Genomic DNA, 16,975 nt, shown 5'->3' with positions numbered 1-16,975 from the left:
TGGTGACACAATGATGTGCACTTCAGGAGGCAGGGAGCATTGGGAACGTTGTGGAGGCTCCCACCACATAAGTCAACATGAGGGTCTTGGGACTGATTCTGAGTAAAACAGGGGACCGTGGAAGGGTTAATGCCAGTGGATCACAATGTCTATATTTCCTCTAATTTCCACCCATTCAGGATGCAGACCTGAAAATGAGGCTCAGAGCGGCAGTGACTTACCAAAGATCACACATCTGGGACCCAGAGAAGTTCTGACTGGTATTCTATGTGATGTCCTATTCCTTGTACTTCCTCCATCTCTAAGTGTGTATATTAGACACATGTGACACCAGCCCACAGGTGTTGTAGGTATTATCGCATATACACCTGATGAGGTCCCTAGGAATCTCTTTTTAGCGCAATCCTCATTGTGCAGCTTGGGAGACTGGGGAGATCTTGAGAGGCACAGAAGCTTTTCCAGGACACAGAACTGGTAGGAAAAATGAGGTCTGAACTCAGCTCTGTCTCATCAAAGCTGGGGCCTGGATCCACTCCCAACGAGCTGTGGGGAGGGTGGTGATGGGTATTTGTGTACAGTGATGGAGATGACATGGGCAAGGAGGGAGAGCAGCCAACAGCCTAGCGGGGGATTTGGGTGGGTCTCATTGAAGGAAGGGCCTAAGTAATAGAACCTTGATGAAGTGACCTCACTTCCTTGGTGACAGCCCCCAACAGATCTTAGAACTCTGGTTACCAGGCACCTACATTGTAATCACAGCCTCCTGTCGACTTCATTTGAGTGGAGACCCTCAACACAGCAGGATGTTCTTGTGTGGTCAGAGGCTCTGGCTCCCAGAAAGCCCAGAATGAGAGCGTGTTAAGTCACTTTAGACGTTGGCTCAGCCCTCACCTCGAATGTGTGTGGCCTTTTAGCAGGAGGAACCATGAGGTAACAGTTTAGGCCAGGGCAGGACACTCTAGGTCAGGCCAGAACTGTGATCCCAAAAGGACAGCCCCACACCCCTTGACCCTCATTGTGTGTTTTTGGGGGGGAGGTGGAGTTAGGGAAGTTGGGGATGAGGAGGATCCAGGCTGGGCAGGAGCAGGAAGCTAGATGGTGGAAGTCGGGCAGTGTGTCATGTTCGTACTCAAGATCTTGACTGCAGGAGAGGAAGGTGAGTGCTTGGGACCAAGCTCCTCTATCCGCATGTGAATCCAGGACCTCAAGGTGACTCGCATTCCTTCCCTGGTGGAGTCTGTGCAGATGCCGCTCTGTGCCTGATCTGTGTTGGGGTTTCCCACTGTGGCAAATTCCAGACAGGCCCCTGATCCCCCATGGCCTGACTGCTGCGCACTGTCACTTCAGAGCTGCACCCATGAGATGGTCGAGGAGATGGTGGATGCTTTCTAGTTTGCCATCTCCCTGGAGTGGACACAGGTGCACCAGTCCATCAATGACCAGGGCTGGTCTGAGGTGAGTGTGGGTGCAGAGGGGTCGTCACACCCAGGACCCTGAGATGATCAAGGCAGTACTAGAATCCAGACTCAAATCTGAGATTCCGCTGGGAACCGCTGCCCGAGAATTTTCTCACTAGAGTGCCCCACAGTACCACTCCCAAAGGAATCCGGACATCCACTCCTCCCCACAAGCTTCACAGGAGGGTAGAAAGTCACCTCAGTCCTCCTGGTGGTTCACCATGATGTCGCTGACTGTATGTTCCTCCTCCTCTCCCCCAGTGTGAGCATGAGTCCACTGTGAATTTAAATGAAGCCTGCAGGATATGTGCCCTCCAGGCAGCATGATGAAGAATCTGACAGAGTCCACGGCACCAGCTTTCCTGAGTAGGAACATCTCCAGCTTCACCATCTTCATGGTCAACTAATCGGCCTCAAACACATCCCACTGGGTCCTGGACCAGCTGTTTACTAGGTGAGCAGCCACTCCCTCCTCAGCACAGTGGTGACTCTGCCCTCTGCCAGCTGTGTACCTTGGGCAAATCCCCGCATCTCTCGGAGCCTCAGTTTGCTCTTCTGAAAAGTGTGGGGGGGTAAATTTCATGGTGATCTTGTAGGGACTAATGGGATCAGCAATGGCAGGTGCTTACCTGGTGCCTGGATCTGCAGAGAGGGCTGTAGACATGCTGTGGTTTTTCATGATTATTATTTCTCTCTTTGTCATGAAAAGTAGTCTGCCTCACCCTTTTCTGGGATGTGGCCTTTCTGAGTTTGGAAAAGCACATGGACACCACTCTGTCAAGGAGGTGGAGATTCTGTCCAGCTGGTCCTGGTCGTTTTCCCTGTGGTAGCCAATCAGGGATCTCTGTGGCAGCAGAGGGGCCCCAGTCCCACTCAGGTGTCTGGGATGGTTCTGGTTGGACTTCACTCATGCAACCATTTAGATTAAGCACCTACTACATGCAGGACTTTTGGAGACACTTAGTAAAACTCAGTGAATAAAGGAGATACAATCGCTGGGCCTCAATTGTTGTCTGAGAGTCAGACAGTCACATTGGACATCATTCGCAGGTCCTGTCCTCCATCGTACATCCCAAGTGGTGCCCTGATAGCCTCCTTTACATCTAGAGGCATCTTTCCTTATTCCAGCCAGGAGGGCAGAGCGCAGGACCATCTGAAAACGTGAGTGGTCTTTGGGTCCCGAAGAAGGGCTTCCTGTCTCTACAAAACAATGTGTGAAGGGAGAGATGGGGGCTGTGGCTGGGGCGGGCCTGTCAGAACACACATCTCACGCATCTTTTGATTTCCATGGGAAGGCCTAGGTCTGGTGGCTTCCAATCTAAGAGGACAGGACTCAAAGAGCTTGGATGGGTGTCAGGACCCCTGGGAATCAGAGGGGTGGCTTGTCTGAGTTGTCCCCAAGAGACCCATTCCCACCACAGACCCATCAAAATCTGCCTCACCACATCCACCTCTTCTGAAATCAACCTCCAGGCCCAAGATAGGAGATGTGTGAGCAACTTGCTCACAAATCTGCCTCAGTGCTCAGTCCAGTTGTACAAGTGCATGGAGGGCTGGGCTGGGCTGTGTCCCGGCCCTTTGGGAGAAGAGTGTCAGCGAGAAGAGAGTCACGACAGAATCTGTGTTCAACCTGCTGTATAAGCAGGCCTGCCACTTCCAGGATAACCTCACAGGAACCACTGCTGCTGTGGGTCTCTCCCTTGGATGGGAAGAGGCAGGCATAGGGGCCCAGTCCCAAGCCAGGTGCCTTGGGGGAGAAGTGTGGAGGGAAAGGCCAGGCCTCTGACTCTGTTGCCAAATTGCCTCCCCCAGTGCCATTTCTTCTCTGGTATGAACCTGCCTGGACCCAGGGCAGGATTTCTGGGAGCCCCTGCACTTTCCCTGCTTCAGGGTGAAGCTGGCCTCTCTGCGTGTCAGCTTGCGTGGCTCGGGGCTGCAGGGCCATGCCTACCTTCTCCAGGTCCAGCTGGAGCATCCACGGCCCATTGAGGCAGAGCTGGAAGGTGAGGTGACTGCAGTCTGGGAAGAAAATTTGCTGCGTGTTCAGAGGCTTTGTTCCCTTCAAGGCAGTGGGGTCTTTCCTGTCTTTGACAGGCACAGGGGAAGTCAGCTACTTGAGTGACACTGTTTCTTTCTCCTGCTGCAGTACCATCTCAAGAGCTCCCCACAGCTCCAGAGCCAGAGCAAGGGCCAGCTCCATGGCTAGATCCAGCTCCAGCTCTAGTTCTACCACCTGTGCTAGAGCTGGAGCCAGTGTCACCTCCATCAGTCCATCCAGGGCCAGAGCCACCACCAACATCAGCTCCAGCCCCAGTGCCATCTCCTCAGCAGGAGTCAGATGGACCATTGGCTCCAGGGAGAATCCTCCCTCCACCTGGAGAGATAACAGCAGAGCCAGATCCAGCCCTAGAACCCACCTGCCCCTGGTACGTGACCACCAAGAACCTTCTGTGGGAGGAGAAGCCTGACTTCTTGGAGTTCCCTCCCTGGCTGGTGGCAGATCAGTTGACACTGATGGATGTGGTGAGCAGTGGGGCTCTCAGGGCAGGTGGGGCCGGCCTTCCCTGTGCCATGAGCTTCCCCACATCTGCCATTTCCTGATCCAGAATCCCATGATCTCAGTCCAACTTCCTGCTTACCCTCATGTAACCTGAGCAGCCTTCTTAACTCCCAAGCCTTTGCTGTCCTCATGTGGACAGTAGAGATGGACACTGAGAGCAGCTGCCATGCAGAGTGTCTGTACAGATGGATGAGGTGGAGCAGAGAGGAAGTTGGGCAGAGTCTGTGCTTTGCTGAGGGAGGGGTACACACTGAAGTGCTGTCTGGTCCTTGGGTAGTTTACTCATTTGCCCAGGAGGCCTCAACAGGCTCAGCACTTATTAGGCACCTCTTGTGTACATGACTGCATGGCAGACAAACAAAGCCCGTGGTTCTTGCTCCCTTGGGGGAATGTGCATCTGAAGGAGGAGTCAGACCCCAGGATGATCAGAATGGGTGGAAGATGCCCCTAGAGACGGTCAAGCAGGAGCCGAGTTCTGGTGCTTGGATGAAGTGAGACTGGGCTGTGAGCAAATGCCACTTCCCTGGGCCACAGTATTGGGTCCTGGGTCATACTGTGCTGGGTACCCTCAGGGGACACAGGCAACACCCAGGGACTCCCACAAGCCTCAGGCCGCATTCTCAGCTTCCTGAACTCCAGCTCTCATCACTGACCCGGCATGGGACTGGGGGTTGTGGACGCTGAGCTGGGCTGTGTCAGGGCTGCGTGACACTCCCTGTCCTCCCCAGGAGCTCTTCAAGAAAGTGATACTCCATGATTTCCTGGACTCCATCTGGTCCCAGTGGGACAACAGGGCCAATGAGCACCTTACACCCACCATCCATGCCATCATGACCCACTTTAGCAGAGTGGTCAAATGTGTCATCACCACCTGCCTCGGGGACCCGAGCATGACGGCCCAGGACAGGGTCAGGGTGGTGGAACTCTGGATCCAGGTGGCCAAGGTAAGATGTGGGAGGCCCTGAGAACCCCTCTCTGGAGTCATGGGAACCGTTCCTTCTCCTTACTCAGTTCTCAGGATTGAAGTTTGTGGTCTGAGCCTTCGCACAATCCTTAGGCTCCTCCTGCCAGGGCCTTGATGACCTGACTCCTGGTCCCAGTGGTAGGAAGCTCACCCCATCCTGGGCTCCTTCCTTGGCTTGAGCTAAAATCCTCCTCCCTGGGAGTGTTCCTCATCAGGGTCCAGCTGTGCTCTTCCCGGGTTTCCTGAGCCTCTGTCTCATCCAGGACAGGAGACGTCCATGAGGGGACAGGAGCCAGAGGAAGCAGGGCTCCAGCTCCCAATCACAACACATTGTCTTCCCTTCCCCAGAAGTGCAAAGGCCTGAGGAACCTGTCTTCACTCCATGCCATCCTCTGGGCAATGCAGAGCCCCTCCATTCAGCGTTTAAATAAGACATGGAGATGGGTGTCCAGGTGGGTAGGTCTCTCTCCATGAGAGCACCACCTGGGTGGACCAGACACCCCCCACAGGACTGCCATTGCCCTTCAGTAAGCTGGAACCTCCTGGGAGACAATGAACCCTGGGGACAGGGTCTGACCTGGTTGGGAGGCATGGAGTCTTTCTGGAAACTTAGGCCAGTGGTTCTGCTTCAGGAATCAGTTTCCCGAAGTGCCAGACCCTGACTTGAACTAAATTGAAGATTTTCAAGTGTTTGCTTTGCAGCAACAGAACTCTCTGTCCACCTGAAATCAAGAATCTTTAAAACAAGTTTGTTCAGTAGATAAGAGAATGAAGGCCCCAGGTGACAACAAGAGAGACCCCTCCCCAGTCCCAGAGACCTCTGGGCTCAGAGGACACACTGAAAACGCTCATCCATGCTGTCTGGATAATTCTGCATTTTGAAACAAAAGGGATTTACCTTAAACCATCCCACAGTGTTTCATTCCTTTTTTCCCTCCTCAGGAGGAACTGCAAAAAATTTAAAACCTTGTGCAGAATGGACCAGTGGGAGAGGAGGAAGCTGCTCACGCAGATGAGTGGAGGCTCGCTATCTGGAAGGAGGGAAAGTGAGGGGGGAGGAGGGACCAAGCAGGGTGTTCTTTGGTAAGATTTTGACTTAAGGTTCCCTGAGAAATAACGGTGTGTCTTGTCAAGCTTGACAGGCAGCGGGGGGTGTGAGCTGCAGGAGCAGGTGGGGACTGTTGGAGGTAGGAAGTCGGTGTCATGGCGTAGAGTGGTGTTGGTTGGATTGTTCCAGGAGGTGAGGAGCTGGCAGAATGAGCAGGTCTCTAGCTTCCATGCGGGCCCATCAGCTGGCCCTCATCTTTCTCCAGGCTGGCGGGTGGATGGAGTGGGTGGGGTTTCTTTCTTCCTAAAGCAGCCCAGTCTGTCTTCAGGAAGCCAGGCCCCTGTTGCTCCTTCGGTCTTCACTGCACCTCGCAGGGAAAAGCACCTTGCCTGCCCCAGGGACGGGCACTGTGTGGTCACACGGTCCAGGTGCACACACGGGCTGCCCAGCCTTGGAACTTATGGTGGATCTGGGACAGAACTGTGTGCTCTCTGGGACTCTGCACTCTATCCCGATAGTGGTCATTGCTGACAAGCCAGTGAAAGTCTACCCCGGTGCCTTGTTGAAAAAGATACGCCCCAGATGGCAATGGGAATTATCGGGGAACCTACAGATTCTGAATGGATCTTCCTGGCAGGACATTAGAAGTTTCCAAGTAAAAAGGGATGCAAATGTCACCATTACACAGCGCCCTGGTCACCCCCTACACTGTCACTCAGATGTGGCAGAAGGGGATCCCCTTCCTGAGTGAATGAAGGAGGAGTTCTGTGCAGGGACAATCCTGGGGGGATCCTAAGGAGCTGAAGCATTTGGCATGACCTCAGGTCCAGCCTGGAGTCAGAAAATCCCAGGGGGCTGGGAAAGGCAGAATCCACTTGGATATGACCCTGGGACACCTTTTGCCTCCCCATCCATACCTTAGCCTGACTAAGGGCCTAGACACACCCCGAGAGTCCAGAGGAGAGGACTTTGGTCAGAGGTGTGTTTGGAGGAGGAGTGAAGGCCGGAGGACAGGGCCTCTGGCTGGGAGGGGGAGCGGTCTCTCCTCTGTGGGCCCCTGAGCAAGTCACCGCCCCTCTGTGGGCCTCGGTCTCCTCATCTGGGAAATGGAGGGAGATGATCTGTGGTGCAGGCCTCATAGGGGTGGGTGATGAGGTACAAGGGGGAGAGGAATGTGCAGGAGCTTTGTGCTCCTCCTCCTTGAGGGGCAAGGGGAGAGTACTGGTGACAGTCAGATGACACTGAGTCCTCAGGGGACCCTGAGAGTCATGGGGAGTCCTCCTCACACTTTCCTGATGAGGACAGAGGCTTAGGGGACTGGGTAGGCCTGAGGGCACAGAGGAGGGAGTGTTGGAGCTGGGATTGATTAGAATCAGAGCACTCTAGAATGGGAGCATCCATAGACACCAGATGTCCAGGGTCCAAGTTCAGGGGCCTGGGAGACACGGGGAAGGGAGCATGGCCTCCGGAGCCTGTCCTTGACCCTGCAGGATGTGACCTCTGTGAGGGCCACCCTGGAGATGGACCCCCAGGGAGCCCAGGAGAGGCAACAGCAGGTGAGGGGGCCTGAGGGGGAGGGTCCAGGCATCAGAGGAGGGGGTCTCCTCCCTCACGGCTGGAGGCCTCCCAAAGAGAGGGGTCTCTCCTCCTCCAGCCCAGCTCCTGGAGCCCCAGAGCCTGAAATGCCTGCCCTGGAAGTGACCAGGAGGAGGCCTCCAATGACTGGGCCGAGGATGGATTTGTGGGGGGAGTGGCAGGGACCGCACAACCTGGGATTTGCCAAAAGCCACCCCTGGGAGCTGACGGGGGACGTTGGGTGGTCCTGGAGGCGGCAACTGGGAGGAGGCTGCTGAGGGTCCTAGGCTGCTCTCTGTGGGAGTCTGTGGTGGGCAGGAGGATGGGGTGAAGTGATTTGGGGGACGGTCCATGGGGGCATCTGAGAGCTGGGACTCATCACCCCTCCCACCCTGATTTCACAGGGTGTCGTCCCCTTCCTGGGCATGTACCTCTATCACCTGAAGCTGCTGAACATTGGGATGGAGGATGATCTGGAAGTGAGTGAACCTGGAGGTGGGGCCAGGGAACAGGAACCTGAGGTTTGGGAGGAGAAAGCCCTGCACTGGCCCCTGAGCTCTCAGTACCTGGCAAACCTCCTCTCATGAGAGCCCCATGGCCACCCCTGGGAGCTGGGGAGTCAGGCTCATCTTAGCGATGCGGGAACGGAGGCTCCACGTAAGCCCCCCACGAGGCTCCTTGGCCTGGGGAGTCTCAGAGCTGCCTGCCTGCAGAGCTGCAGGAGGCTGTGTCTGAGCTGCACTCAGCCTCCCCTGCCCATGGGGGAGTACCATCAGCTCCTGCAAGTCAGGAAGCACATCTGTGGTCCAGCTGTCCCTTCTTGCCTGAGGCCTCAGTCTTTCCGTCTGTCATCAGAAATGGGTGGGCTACAAGGTCTCTGGCTTCAGCTCCCCTGTCCCTTCTGCTCTGGAGCCCAGAGCCTGGCCCAGTGTCAAGTTCTGTTTGTGGAAGTTCTGCCCTCTGCTGGGCACTGACAATCCTGCAGCCTGAGAAGGAGTGGGATGGGGGTTGGTTATGGGCTTGGGGGGCTGTTTCTGATGGACATTCGCTGTCTTCTTTCCAGGGAAATCTGGTGAACCTCCAGAAATGGCGTGAGGTGAGCAGCTGTGGGGAGGGTGGGAAAGTGGAAATCACAGACCACACGTGGTAAGATGTTTCGTGTCCTCATCCCTCGGGTCTTACATTTATTGGATGAGTTAGATCCACAAAGCTGGGAATCCCATCACGTTGGCGGGTGCGGGAGGGGCTGGCATCAAGGACACCTTCCTGGATGAGGAACAAATTCAAGGCAACTGTGAGGACAGGCAAGTCCTGAATGGAGAGGGAAAGCAGGAGGGTTCCCGAGATAGCACAGACCCCAGACCGGATCCTCACTCCCCACAAGTTCCTGGCGGGGTTCCCCACCCAAGCCCTGTCTGCACCCTGTCCTTCCTCCCAGAAATGCAAAGTCATCAGGAGGATCCAGCTGCTCCAGCAGGCTGCAAATAAGTATGACCTGGAGCCCGAAGAGCGATTTGGGGCCTGGTTCCAGGCCATGGAACCCCTCAGTGTCGATGAGAGGTGAGGGCACAGGAGTTGGGTGAGGTCAGGCCAGACTCACTCTGATGGCTGGTTTCAGAGCGTGTGGCCTGGCTCCCTGATCAGCCCCAGACCTCAATGCATGGTGACCCATGGAACACCGGGACTCAGCTGCTGGCAGACTCTGGGAGGGACACCTGAGGTGCGGCTCCTGGTAGCTCACAGGCCGCTCTGTCCTGTAGCTACTGCCTCTCCTGTGGGCTGGAGCCCACACACCATAAGGCGAGCAAAATGCGGCTCTTCAAGAGAAAGAACTGGCCATCCTCCAGTTCAGGGCCTAGTGAGTGTTGGGACCAGCAGCGACTGAATCCAGGGGCTCAGTATATCTTCGGGTTAAGCATGGGCCTGGATCCCAGCTCCACTGCTGATCAGGCTTGTGAAAGGGTGCTCCCCTCTTCTCTCTGGGACTCGGTTGCCTCCTCTGAAATGGGTGATGCTCAATGATGCCTCCCGCATCAGGGACAAACGGGGTGCTGTTGATGGACTGAGCACTCGGCACAGGGTTTGGATCAGAGTGAAGGGGAGCAGGGAGGTGTGCTGTGAATCCCAGGGAGGCACCCCAAAATAGTCTGTTTGTTCTCTTCAGCCACCGTGCCCTTGGCAAAGAGCCATAACACTCCAGAGACCACAAGTTCAGCTCCTCCTGAGCAGCGGGGACACTGACGCCCTCGGGGTGCACCGGGCCAGCTCTTCCCACCTGAGTGAAGGAGGACATCCTAAGACTTTCCCTGGTTTCCCCTAAAGCCCCAGAGGGAGGGCCCCACCGCTTCCAACTCCCTGACATCTGCACCCCAGCGACTGTTAACCCATTGGTGAGGAGCGATATTATTTCTTTAATAGTAAATGGTAGATTTGACTCTTACGTTATATCCTGCTTCTGTCACAGCCTGGGTGTTGTGGTGTGGTTCTTTCACTGCTTATGCTCATGTAAACAAGACACAGAATCTCACTTTCCTCCTTGAATTAAGAACTCGTGTATGGTTACAGCTTATTGTATGTGGCAGAAGGGAGGGGGGAGGACCAGTCTCCTCCCTGGCTACTGAATGACACCCTCAAGTCCCCTTCCTGAGAAGACAGGTGCATTTCAGTGTGGTTCAGCTGGACCAGGAGCAGAGACAGCCCCTCAGATCTCCCTGGAAGTAGAGGTTGGAGGGACTTTCCCAGGCAGAGCAACAACCACTGAAATGTGGGTGTTTTTCAAATAACACTTACCAGGACCATGTCCTTCCCTAGGATAGTGGCTGTCTTTCTACAGCTTGCAAGGAAGAATGAATGTTTTTACTTATCTTGTTGAGGTTTCTTTTGATCAGATTTTGGAACTTGCCATTTTCTAATCAGTCTCTGGATTTGCATCTACACTAAATGAGTAAAAAAAATAGAAAGAGAAAAGTTTGCCTGTGGAATGGACAAGGCCAGAGGAAGACCATGTGCAGATAGACTAAGGGCCGACAGGACATCCCCCTCAGGCCACCTCTAGAGCTCCCTGTTCACCCTTCGCCTCGATTGGAATCCTCCTAAGATCCTGCCCCATGCACTTGGAAGTCCTTTTCCTCCTTGTTTCATATCCAGAGGGAAAGATTGACGATGCAGATTTTAAAGGTACAATCAGACTTTGTTCCATAAACCTCACTGCTCTCTGTGAACTAGGATTTACAGCATCCCCGCACTTCCTTGTATGATTCTCTTTGCACAGAAATTCGCTAGAAGGCCCCCAGCCTCTCTGTCAGGTACATCGTGGCCATTCCTCCCCTACTGTGCCTGACGGATCAGGGGTGAGCTCTGGTTTGCCAGGACAATAGACCTTAATCCTGTCCACTGAATGACCCACACCATCCCTTGCTGCCCAGGGTGACATCTGGGCCCTTGTGCTTCTGAGGTCCATGGTCTCAGATCATCACTAGTTTACACACTCAGTCATGTTGTTGCTGACTTGTCCCAAAGGGGCAGTTGGGCCTGAGCGCATAGAGCACATAGCCCCTGGGACATCTGTGTTCTTTTCTCCAGTCTGTGCTGTGGTTATGAGGATTTGTGTTACAGGGATATGAAACTTTCCTGTTGGGAGTTTTGAAAGATGAGGCAGGAGAGGGGCAGGTATAGAAGTGGGTCCAGCAGGGGAATATCACCAATCTTAAACACCACAGACACAACAGACACAACATTACCAATTAAAATACTGAAATGCTCCCCACGTGGGTGATGAACAGACACTGCTCAGAGCTCACCCCAAGAACCCACCCCACGACCAGGAGCTAAAGTGTTACCACCCAGCATTTTGAACATCATGCCTGGAAACACCCTGTAAGACAAGGGCCATTGTATTGACTTCCTTGATACTTCTTCCCCCTCCTTTCTGAAGGCTGCAAGTGTCACCCAGGGAGGTCTTTTCAGTTCAGCCAGAAGCAGAGTAGAAATCCTGGTTCCCACAGCCCAGGCCCTTCTTTCCAGGGCCCTGTCATCCGGGAAAGAAAGAATTCACACTTCGGTGTAGACACACAAACACACACACTCATATCCCACCCAAATCCCAAGATGCATGAACTACTAAGAGATTAAAAGTGACTTCAGAAACAGATCAACCAATTGCAAAAGAAGGGTTTCATTAAGATCCTGACACAAATAAAATGTAAAACCAGGAAATAACCTTGACAAAACTGGGAGACTTTGGATACTGACTAGATAGTTGATTATCCGAATGACATTTTTATTTTTGTATGTGATAACTTTATTGTGTTTGTGTTCAAAAAATCCCTGAGCTGTAAGAGAAACTGAAATATTTACAGCTGAAATGATGTGCTCTCAGCCATCTCAGCTGGTTAATTCTTAGGGTCTTGGTGTGAGGATAAACAAAGTCAGATGGTATACGAGTTGACAATCTTTGAAGCAAGTAACAGGTTCACAGAGATTGATTTATCTCTACTCTGAGATTTCGAGATTTTTGAAAACCTTCAGAACACACTTTTGATAAAAGTAGTATACTTGGTGTTCACATTACAATGTTACAAATTAAAACATCACAAATATAAAGGAATACTTCTCCTTGCTGACATAAGGAAGTTCTCTCTCAGTCTGGTTTCTGTGAATGACCTGATGATGCCACCAATTTTTCACTTATCACATGTTTGTTGAGTAATTCCTATGTGCTCTGTGCTGTGTGAAAGGCAAAGACATTTCCACGACTCTGGATCTAATGTGGGAAGGAAGGCAATGAGCCTGCTGCAAGGTTCTCTGAGTGGAACATAATGTCCCCAGGGGGTATGCTCATTCTTTAGATTCCAAAATCAAAGCTACACAAATTTGCCAGGTAACAGAGAAGAGATACTTAATTCATGATATAGAAATCACATATATCTGAATACCATGTGACAATGAAGAGAAAGATTGATGGATTTCATGTTATAATTAGATGCAAAATCATAGTGCTTGCCCCTGGCCGAGGGGTTTAGTTTGGCATGTTGTGCTTTGGTAGACCAGGTCCAGTTACCAGGCACGGACATACAATACTCATTAGCAGCCACGCCGTGACGGTGACCTGCATAGAAAGTAGAGGAAGATTGACAACAGATGTTATCTCGGTGAATCTTTCTCAGCAAAAAAATAAAAAAAAAACAAAATCACAATAAAAATGTCTGGAATCGGATTTAATATACATTAAAAGACAAATCTCATTCAAGTAGGTATCATCTCTTCATTGAGTGTAAGTTCTAGAAAAAACAAATGTAAGTTCAAAACACTAATTCCTCAGCTTCAATTATCCTATAAATTTTAATATAAAAAGGAGAAAACTCACCAAGTATACTCAAATAAATAAATATTGAGGTTTACCATGAAAGGTCAAGATCATGATGGATGTTACAAAGAGATGCTGTCAGAGTCAAGCCTGTCTCATGTGAAATTTCTCAACGGCATCACTCACCTTTTCTTCAGCACTGAAGCTGCTTTCTTCACTGTGTTTTCAGGATGCCTTTCTTGGCTCCTTGCTCTGTCTGCCTCCCCGGCAATCTCGTCTGTCCTCGAGACCACAGTCTCTCCCATGCTTTTCTTCACTTTCTGTGTCTGTCTCCTGATATCTCTAGAAGATGCCTGTTGCCGGCAGAGGGTCTGTGAGCGACCCAGACCCATTCCTGGACTCATCTCTGCCCAATATGGACAGTGGGCCGGGGTGGGATTAGGGCTGGTGTGCAGATCCCTCGGCCCCAGCATGGTCCAGGGATTCACAAGGACCAGCCTGTGTGACTGTTTCGAAGATATTTGCGACTCCAAAGAACTTAAGAGTTCCCCTTCACTGCTGTAGGCCTGGAGACCGTGCAGTCTGCTGTATCCACAGACTTGCTGCGGCTCCTCCAAGGTCTCATCCCACTGACTGCATCTGACCTCACCGCCAGGATGGGAAGTTATTCCAGTAACTGGCCTCTGGATTATGCAGCTCCTTAGGCTTCAGGGTGCATAAATCTTCAGTTTTCTGATTGTGTTTAGTATCATGGTCTTACCGTTTCCACTATGAAGTCGGGGTATATTTTTTGATCTTTCATTTTCAAAACAAAATAAAATGTGAAATTTGAACAAAATGGAGGATGAAGACTACCATCCATGGAGAACGTTCTCATCTCACGTGGATATTCCACCCTCCTTCTATCCCTGGAGACGTGTCTCAAATCCCACTGTGCATCACAATCATTGGAGGGTTTTTAAAACTCAGATTGCTGAATCTCAACCCTAGTAGGTCTAGGGAAGGAATGGAGCATTTTCATTTCTAAGAGGTGATGTTGATGCTGCTGGTACAGGGACCACACGTGGAGAACAGGATTCAGTGACACCATCAAGCTGATGTGAGACAAGGACAGAAAGCTCAAGGTCATTAGTCAGTCTCAAATCCAGTCCAGCTGCTGTCCGCCATGTTGCTTCAGTTAGTTCCTCTCCTCCTCTCTCTGTCATGGTCAAATACACACATGCTGGTGCCCCACAGCCCACTGTTATTGGGACACACGAGTTCCAAGGACTCCATAGCTCCTTTTAGTGCCTCATCTCTAATGACATTATTCACTACTCCATCCTTAGTCATTCACTTCCACACCCCGATCCTATCTTCACCCAAAATTCTCCTGCTCGCAAATCAGTAATTCAGAAACACCGTATTCCCACCACAAATTTCCACATTTCCAGTTTTTACACAAAGAACTCCACTCTAAATAATCATTCTTTAATAAACTAGATTACTCCAGCAGGAATATCTTCACAAGCCTCTCTTTCTTTTCTTCTTATACTCCTATCTATTAATCTCAGTTTCCACAGTCCATCATTTCAATCATCCACTGACCATACTCCCAGATTCCTTATTGCCATCATATCCACCCTGCACACTTCAGATGATTTCAAATACCTGCCATGCCATGTTGACACTTGCACTGAACAGAGAATGCACCAGAAGTCTGTGTATCCCAACAAAGAATCAACAGCAACCAATGGACCTATATGCATTTCTCTAATGCTTCCTGAATGCTCTACTCAATTCTTTCCATTTCTTGAGTTCCATAAATCTCTATATTCCGACCTCCTCCATATTTCACAGATAAATTGTTAACCCTCAGACAAGAACTATTTCACTCTCTAGTCATCAGGTCTTCAAATATTCCTCATGAGAAATTCATTTCTCACACCTTTTCTTTTGTTATATGCAAAGAAATTGATTTCTTGGTTGAAACCACTCTGATTTTTATCTTTTCCTTCCATTTCAATGGCATTATGCCCTCAATATTTATTGTGCTTTCCATAACTTCCCTACTTGAATCATCCCTCAAGTTTCAAATATGCACAAATCTCTACCATCTACAAACCAATCTTTCATCCAGCATTCTTAATAGTACTCACCCTCCACACACCTCCTCTCCTCCTCCTGCCAGGGATCCATTGTGAAAATTTCACATATATCCCAATGTCTCTGTTTCCACAGTGCCCACCCAATCCCACTCAGATTCTGCAGATGCTTCTCTTGCTAACCTCACAAGCCATGTCTCTTACTAATCCACTAGGGACTTTTGATGATTGATCTGACACGCTCTGCGGTAACACGTGATATTGCGGACTCCAATGTCCTTTTAAAAGACCATTTGTCCTTGGGCTTCACCACCCTACACTGTCCTGCTCTTGCCTGTCTCAACTTCCTGAGCAACTTCCTGGCTTCTCTTTATGACCACCCCACAACGACTGATGCTTCCCAGAAGTCAGCAATGCTCTGACAACTGTTCCCCATCTGCACCCTCCTTCTGGGGCAACCCCATCCATTTCTCTGGCTTCAAATACCACTAATGAGCCAAACATGTCCAAAGAATCAACAGAGACTTAACTCTGATCCCCAGACCCATTTATCTACCTGCCCACTCACCAAATCAGTGATGACACAACTCACAATGACCAGGTCCCAAGTTGAACAAATCGCTTCCCCAAATAATTTGCTTCTGTCTCGGTGTCCTCAAACTCACTTGTTTGTAGTAATAACCTGTCTACCCCTGGGTGTCACTCTGGACAACCTTCCACCCCACACTCACATATCAATGAACCATCCATCCACCCTTCTGAATCTACCTACAGGTTATCCACTTCTGATTTATTTCTAAACACCTTTCAGTTCTCCTACAAATTAGCATTTCCACACAGTGAACTCTCTTGCTCTAGTAACCTAAATTACAAAGCCCCATTTTTCCTCTTTGGTGATCTTTTTTCTGTTTTAGTTATATGTGCATTATTATCTATTTCTTTCAAGATTTGGTTCTTTCTCACTAAATTAGATATTCCATGATGACAAGACTAATATGGATTTTCCAAATTTTCCCACAATAGTGTTCACATATGGCTTTGCACACAAAAAGGGCTCACATATATTATGTGCACAATATATATTTTATATTTATATACATATAAAATTCAAACACTAAAACTTTGCTTCATGAAATATTTTAAATCCATCCACTTAACTAATCTTTTTTTTTTCCCAAGGTAGATCAGCCCTGAGCTAACATCCATGCTAATCCTCCTGTTTTTGCTGAGGAAGACTGGCTCTGAGCTGACATCTATTGCCAGTCCTCCTCCTTTTTTTCCCCAAAGCCCCAGCAGAGAGTTGTATGTCATAGTTGCACATCCTTCTAGTTGCTGTATGTGGGACACGGCCTCAGCATGGCCAGAGAAGCAGTGCATTGGTGTGCACTCAGGATCCGAACCCCAGCCACCAGCAGCAGAGCATGCACTTAACTGCTAAGCCACCACGGGGCCGGCCCCTCAACTTAACTACTCTTGTGCAAATATATCACCTTTATAGTGGTACACTGCAATAAATTAGCAAGAGTAGCTTAATATTCCAAATCCTATCTCAATCACAAGACTCTAGTTACCATGATCTGTTTAAAATGCAAAAGTGATCAGTTCATCTTAACATTTAAACCCTCCATTTCTATCTTCAGCACATATTTCTCCTGTTGTCTTATCATAAATAATAATACTACCCTTTTCATTACCTGATATGTTCCAGTTTGGAGGGAAAACTATTTGGTCATTCTATTTATAAAGCACTTACTACATGCAAAACTCTGGTATAAAACCCGTGATCTACAAAATAACTAAACAGACTGACTGCCCCTGTTTGATTTAGTCTTAATGAGAGGAAAGAGATCATAAATGACAAAGGATGTATAACATGCCATGTAGAAAATCACTGCTGTGATGAACAATAAGGCAGAGACTGAGAGTTTGAGCTTGAGCACATTTTCAAATTACTTGTCTTTGTGTGTGTGTGTGTGTGTGTG

The 16,975-nt window shown here is 50.2% G+C and overlaps 1 protein-coding gene and 1 long non-coding RNA gene across 2 annotated transcripts; both read left to right on the top strand.

The window, feature by feature from the left end:
• Nucleotides 1-3,888: 3,888 nt before the first annotated feature.
• Nucleotides 3,889-5,981, top strand: LOC131402193 (uncharacterized). The gene is made up of 4 exons (XR_009218353.1): nt 3,889-3,980; nt 5,330-5,508; nt 5,614-5,728; nt 5,924-5,981. It is a non-coding gene; the product is annotated as an uncharacterized LOC131402193 (long non-coding RNA).
• Nucleotides 5,982-8,007: 2,026 nt separating this feature from the next.
• Nucleotides 8,008-9,845, top strand: LOC131402191 (ral guanine nucleotide dissociation stimulator-like). The gene is made up of 5 exons (XM_058537068.1): nt 8,008-8,083; nt 8,668-8,700; nt 9,043-9,164; nt 9,365-9,558; nt 9,769-9,845. Exons 1-5 carry the CDS (start codon nt 8,030-8,032, stop codon nt 9,843-9,845), a joined length of 480 nt encoding a protein of 159 aa, XP_058393051.1. The 5' UTR covers nt 8,008-8,029.
• Nucleotides 9,846-16,975: the final 7,130 nt, after the last annotated feature.

The sequence above is a fragment of the Diceros bicornis genome, assembly GCF_020826845.1.
Source record: "Diceros bicornis minor isolate mBicDic1 chromosome 30 unlocalized genomic scaffold, mDicBic1.mat.cur SUPER_30_unloc_6, whole genome shotgun sequence".
Classification (NCBI taxonomy): Eukaryota; Metazoa; Chordata; class Mammalia; order Perissodactyla; family Rhinocerotidae; genus Diceros; species Diceros bicornis.
Note: the sequence above shows the minus strand (reverse complement) of the source record. Positions and strands in the feature narration are given on the sequence as shown.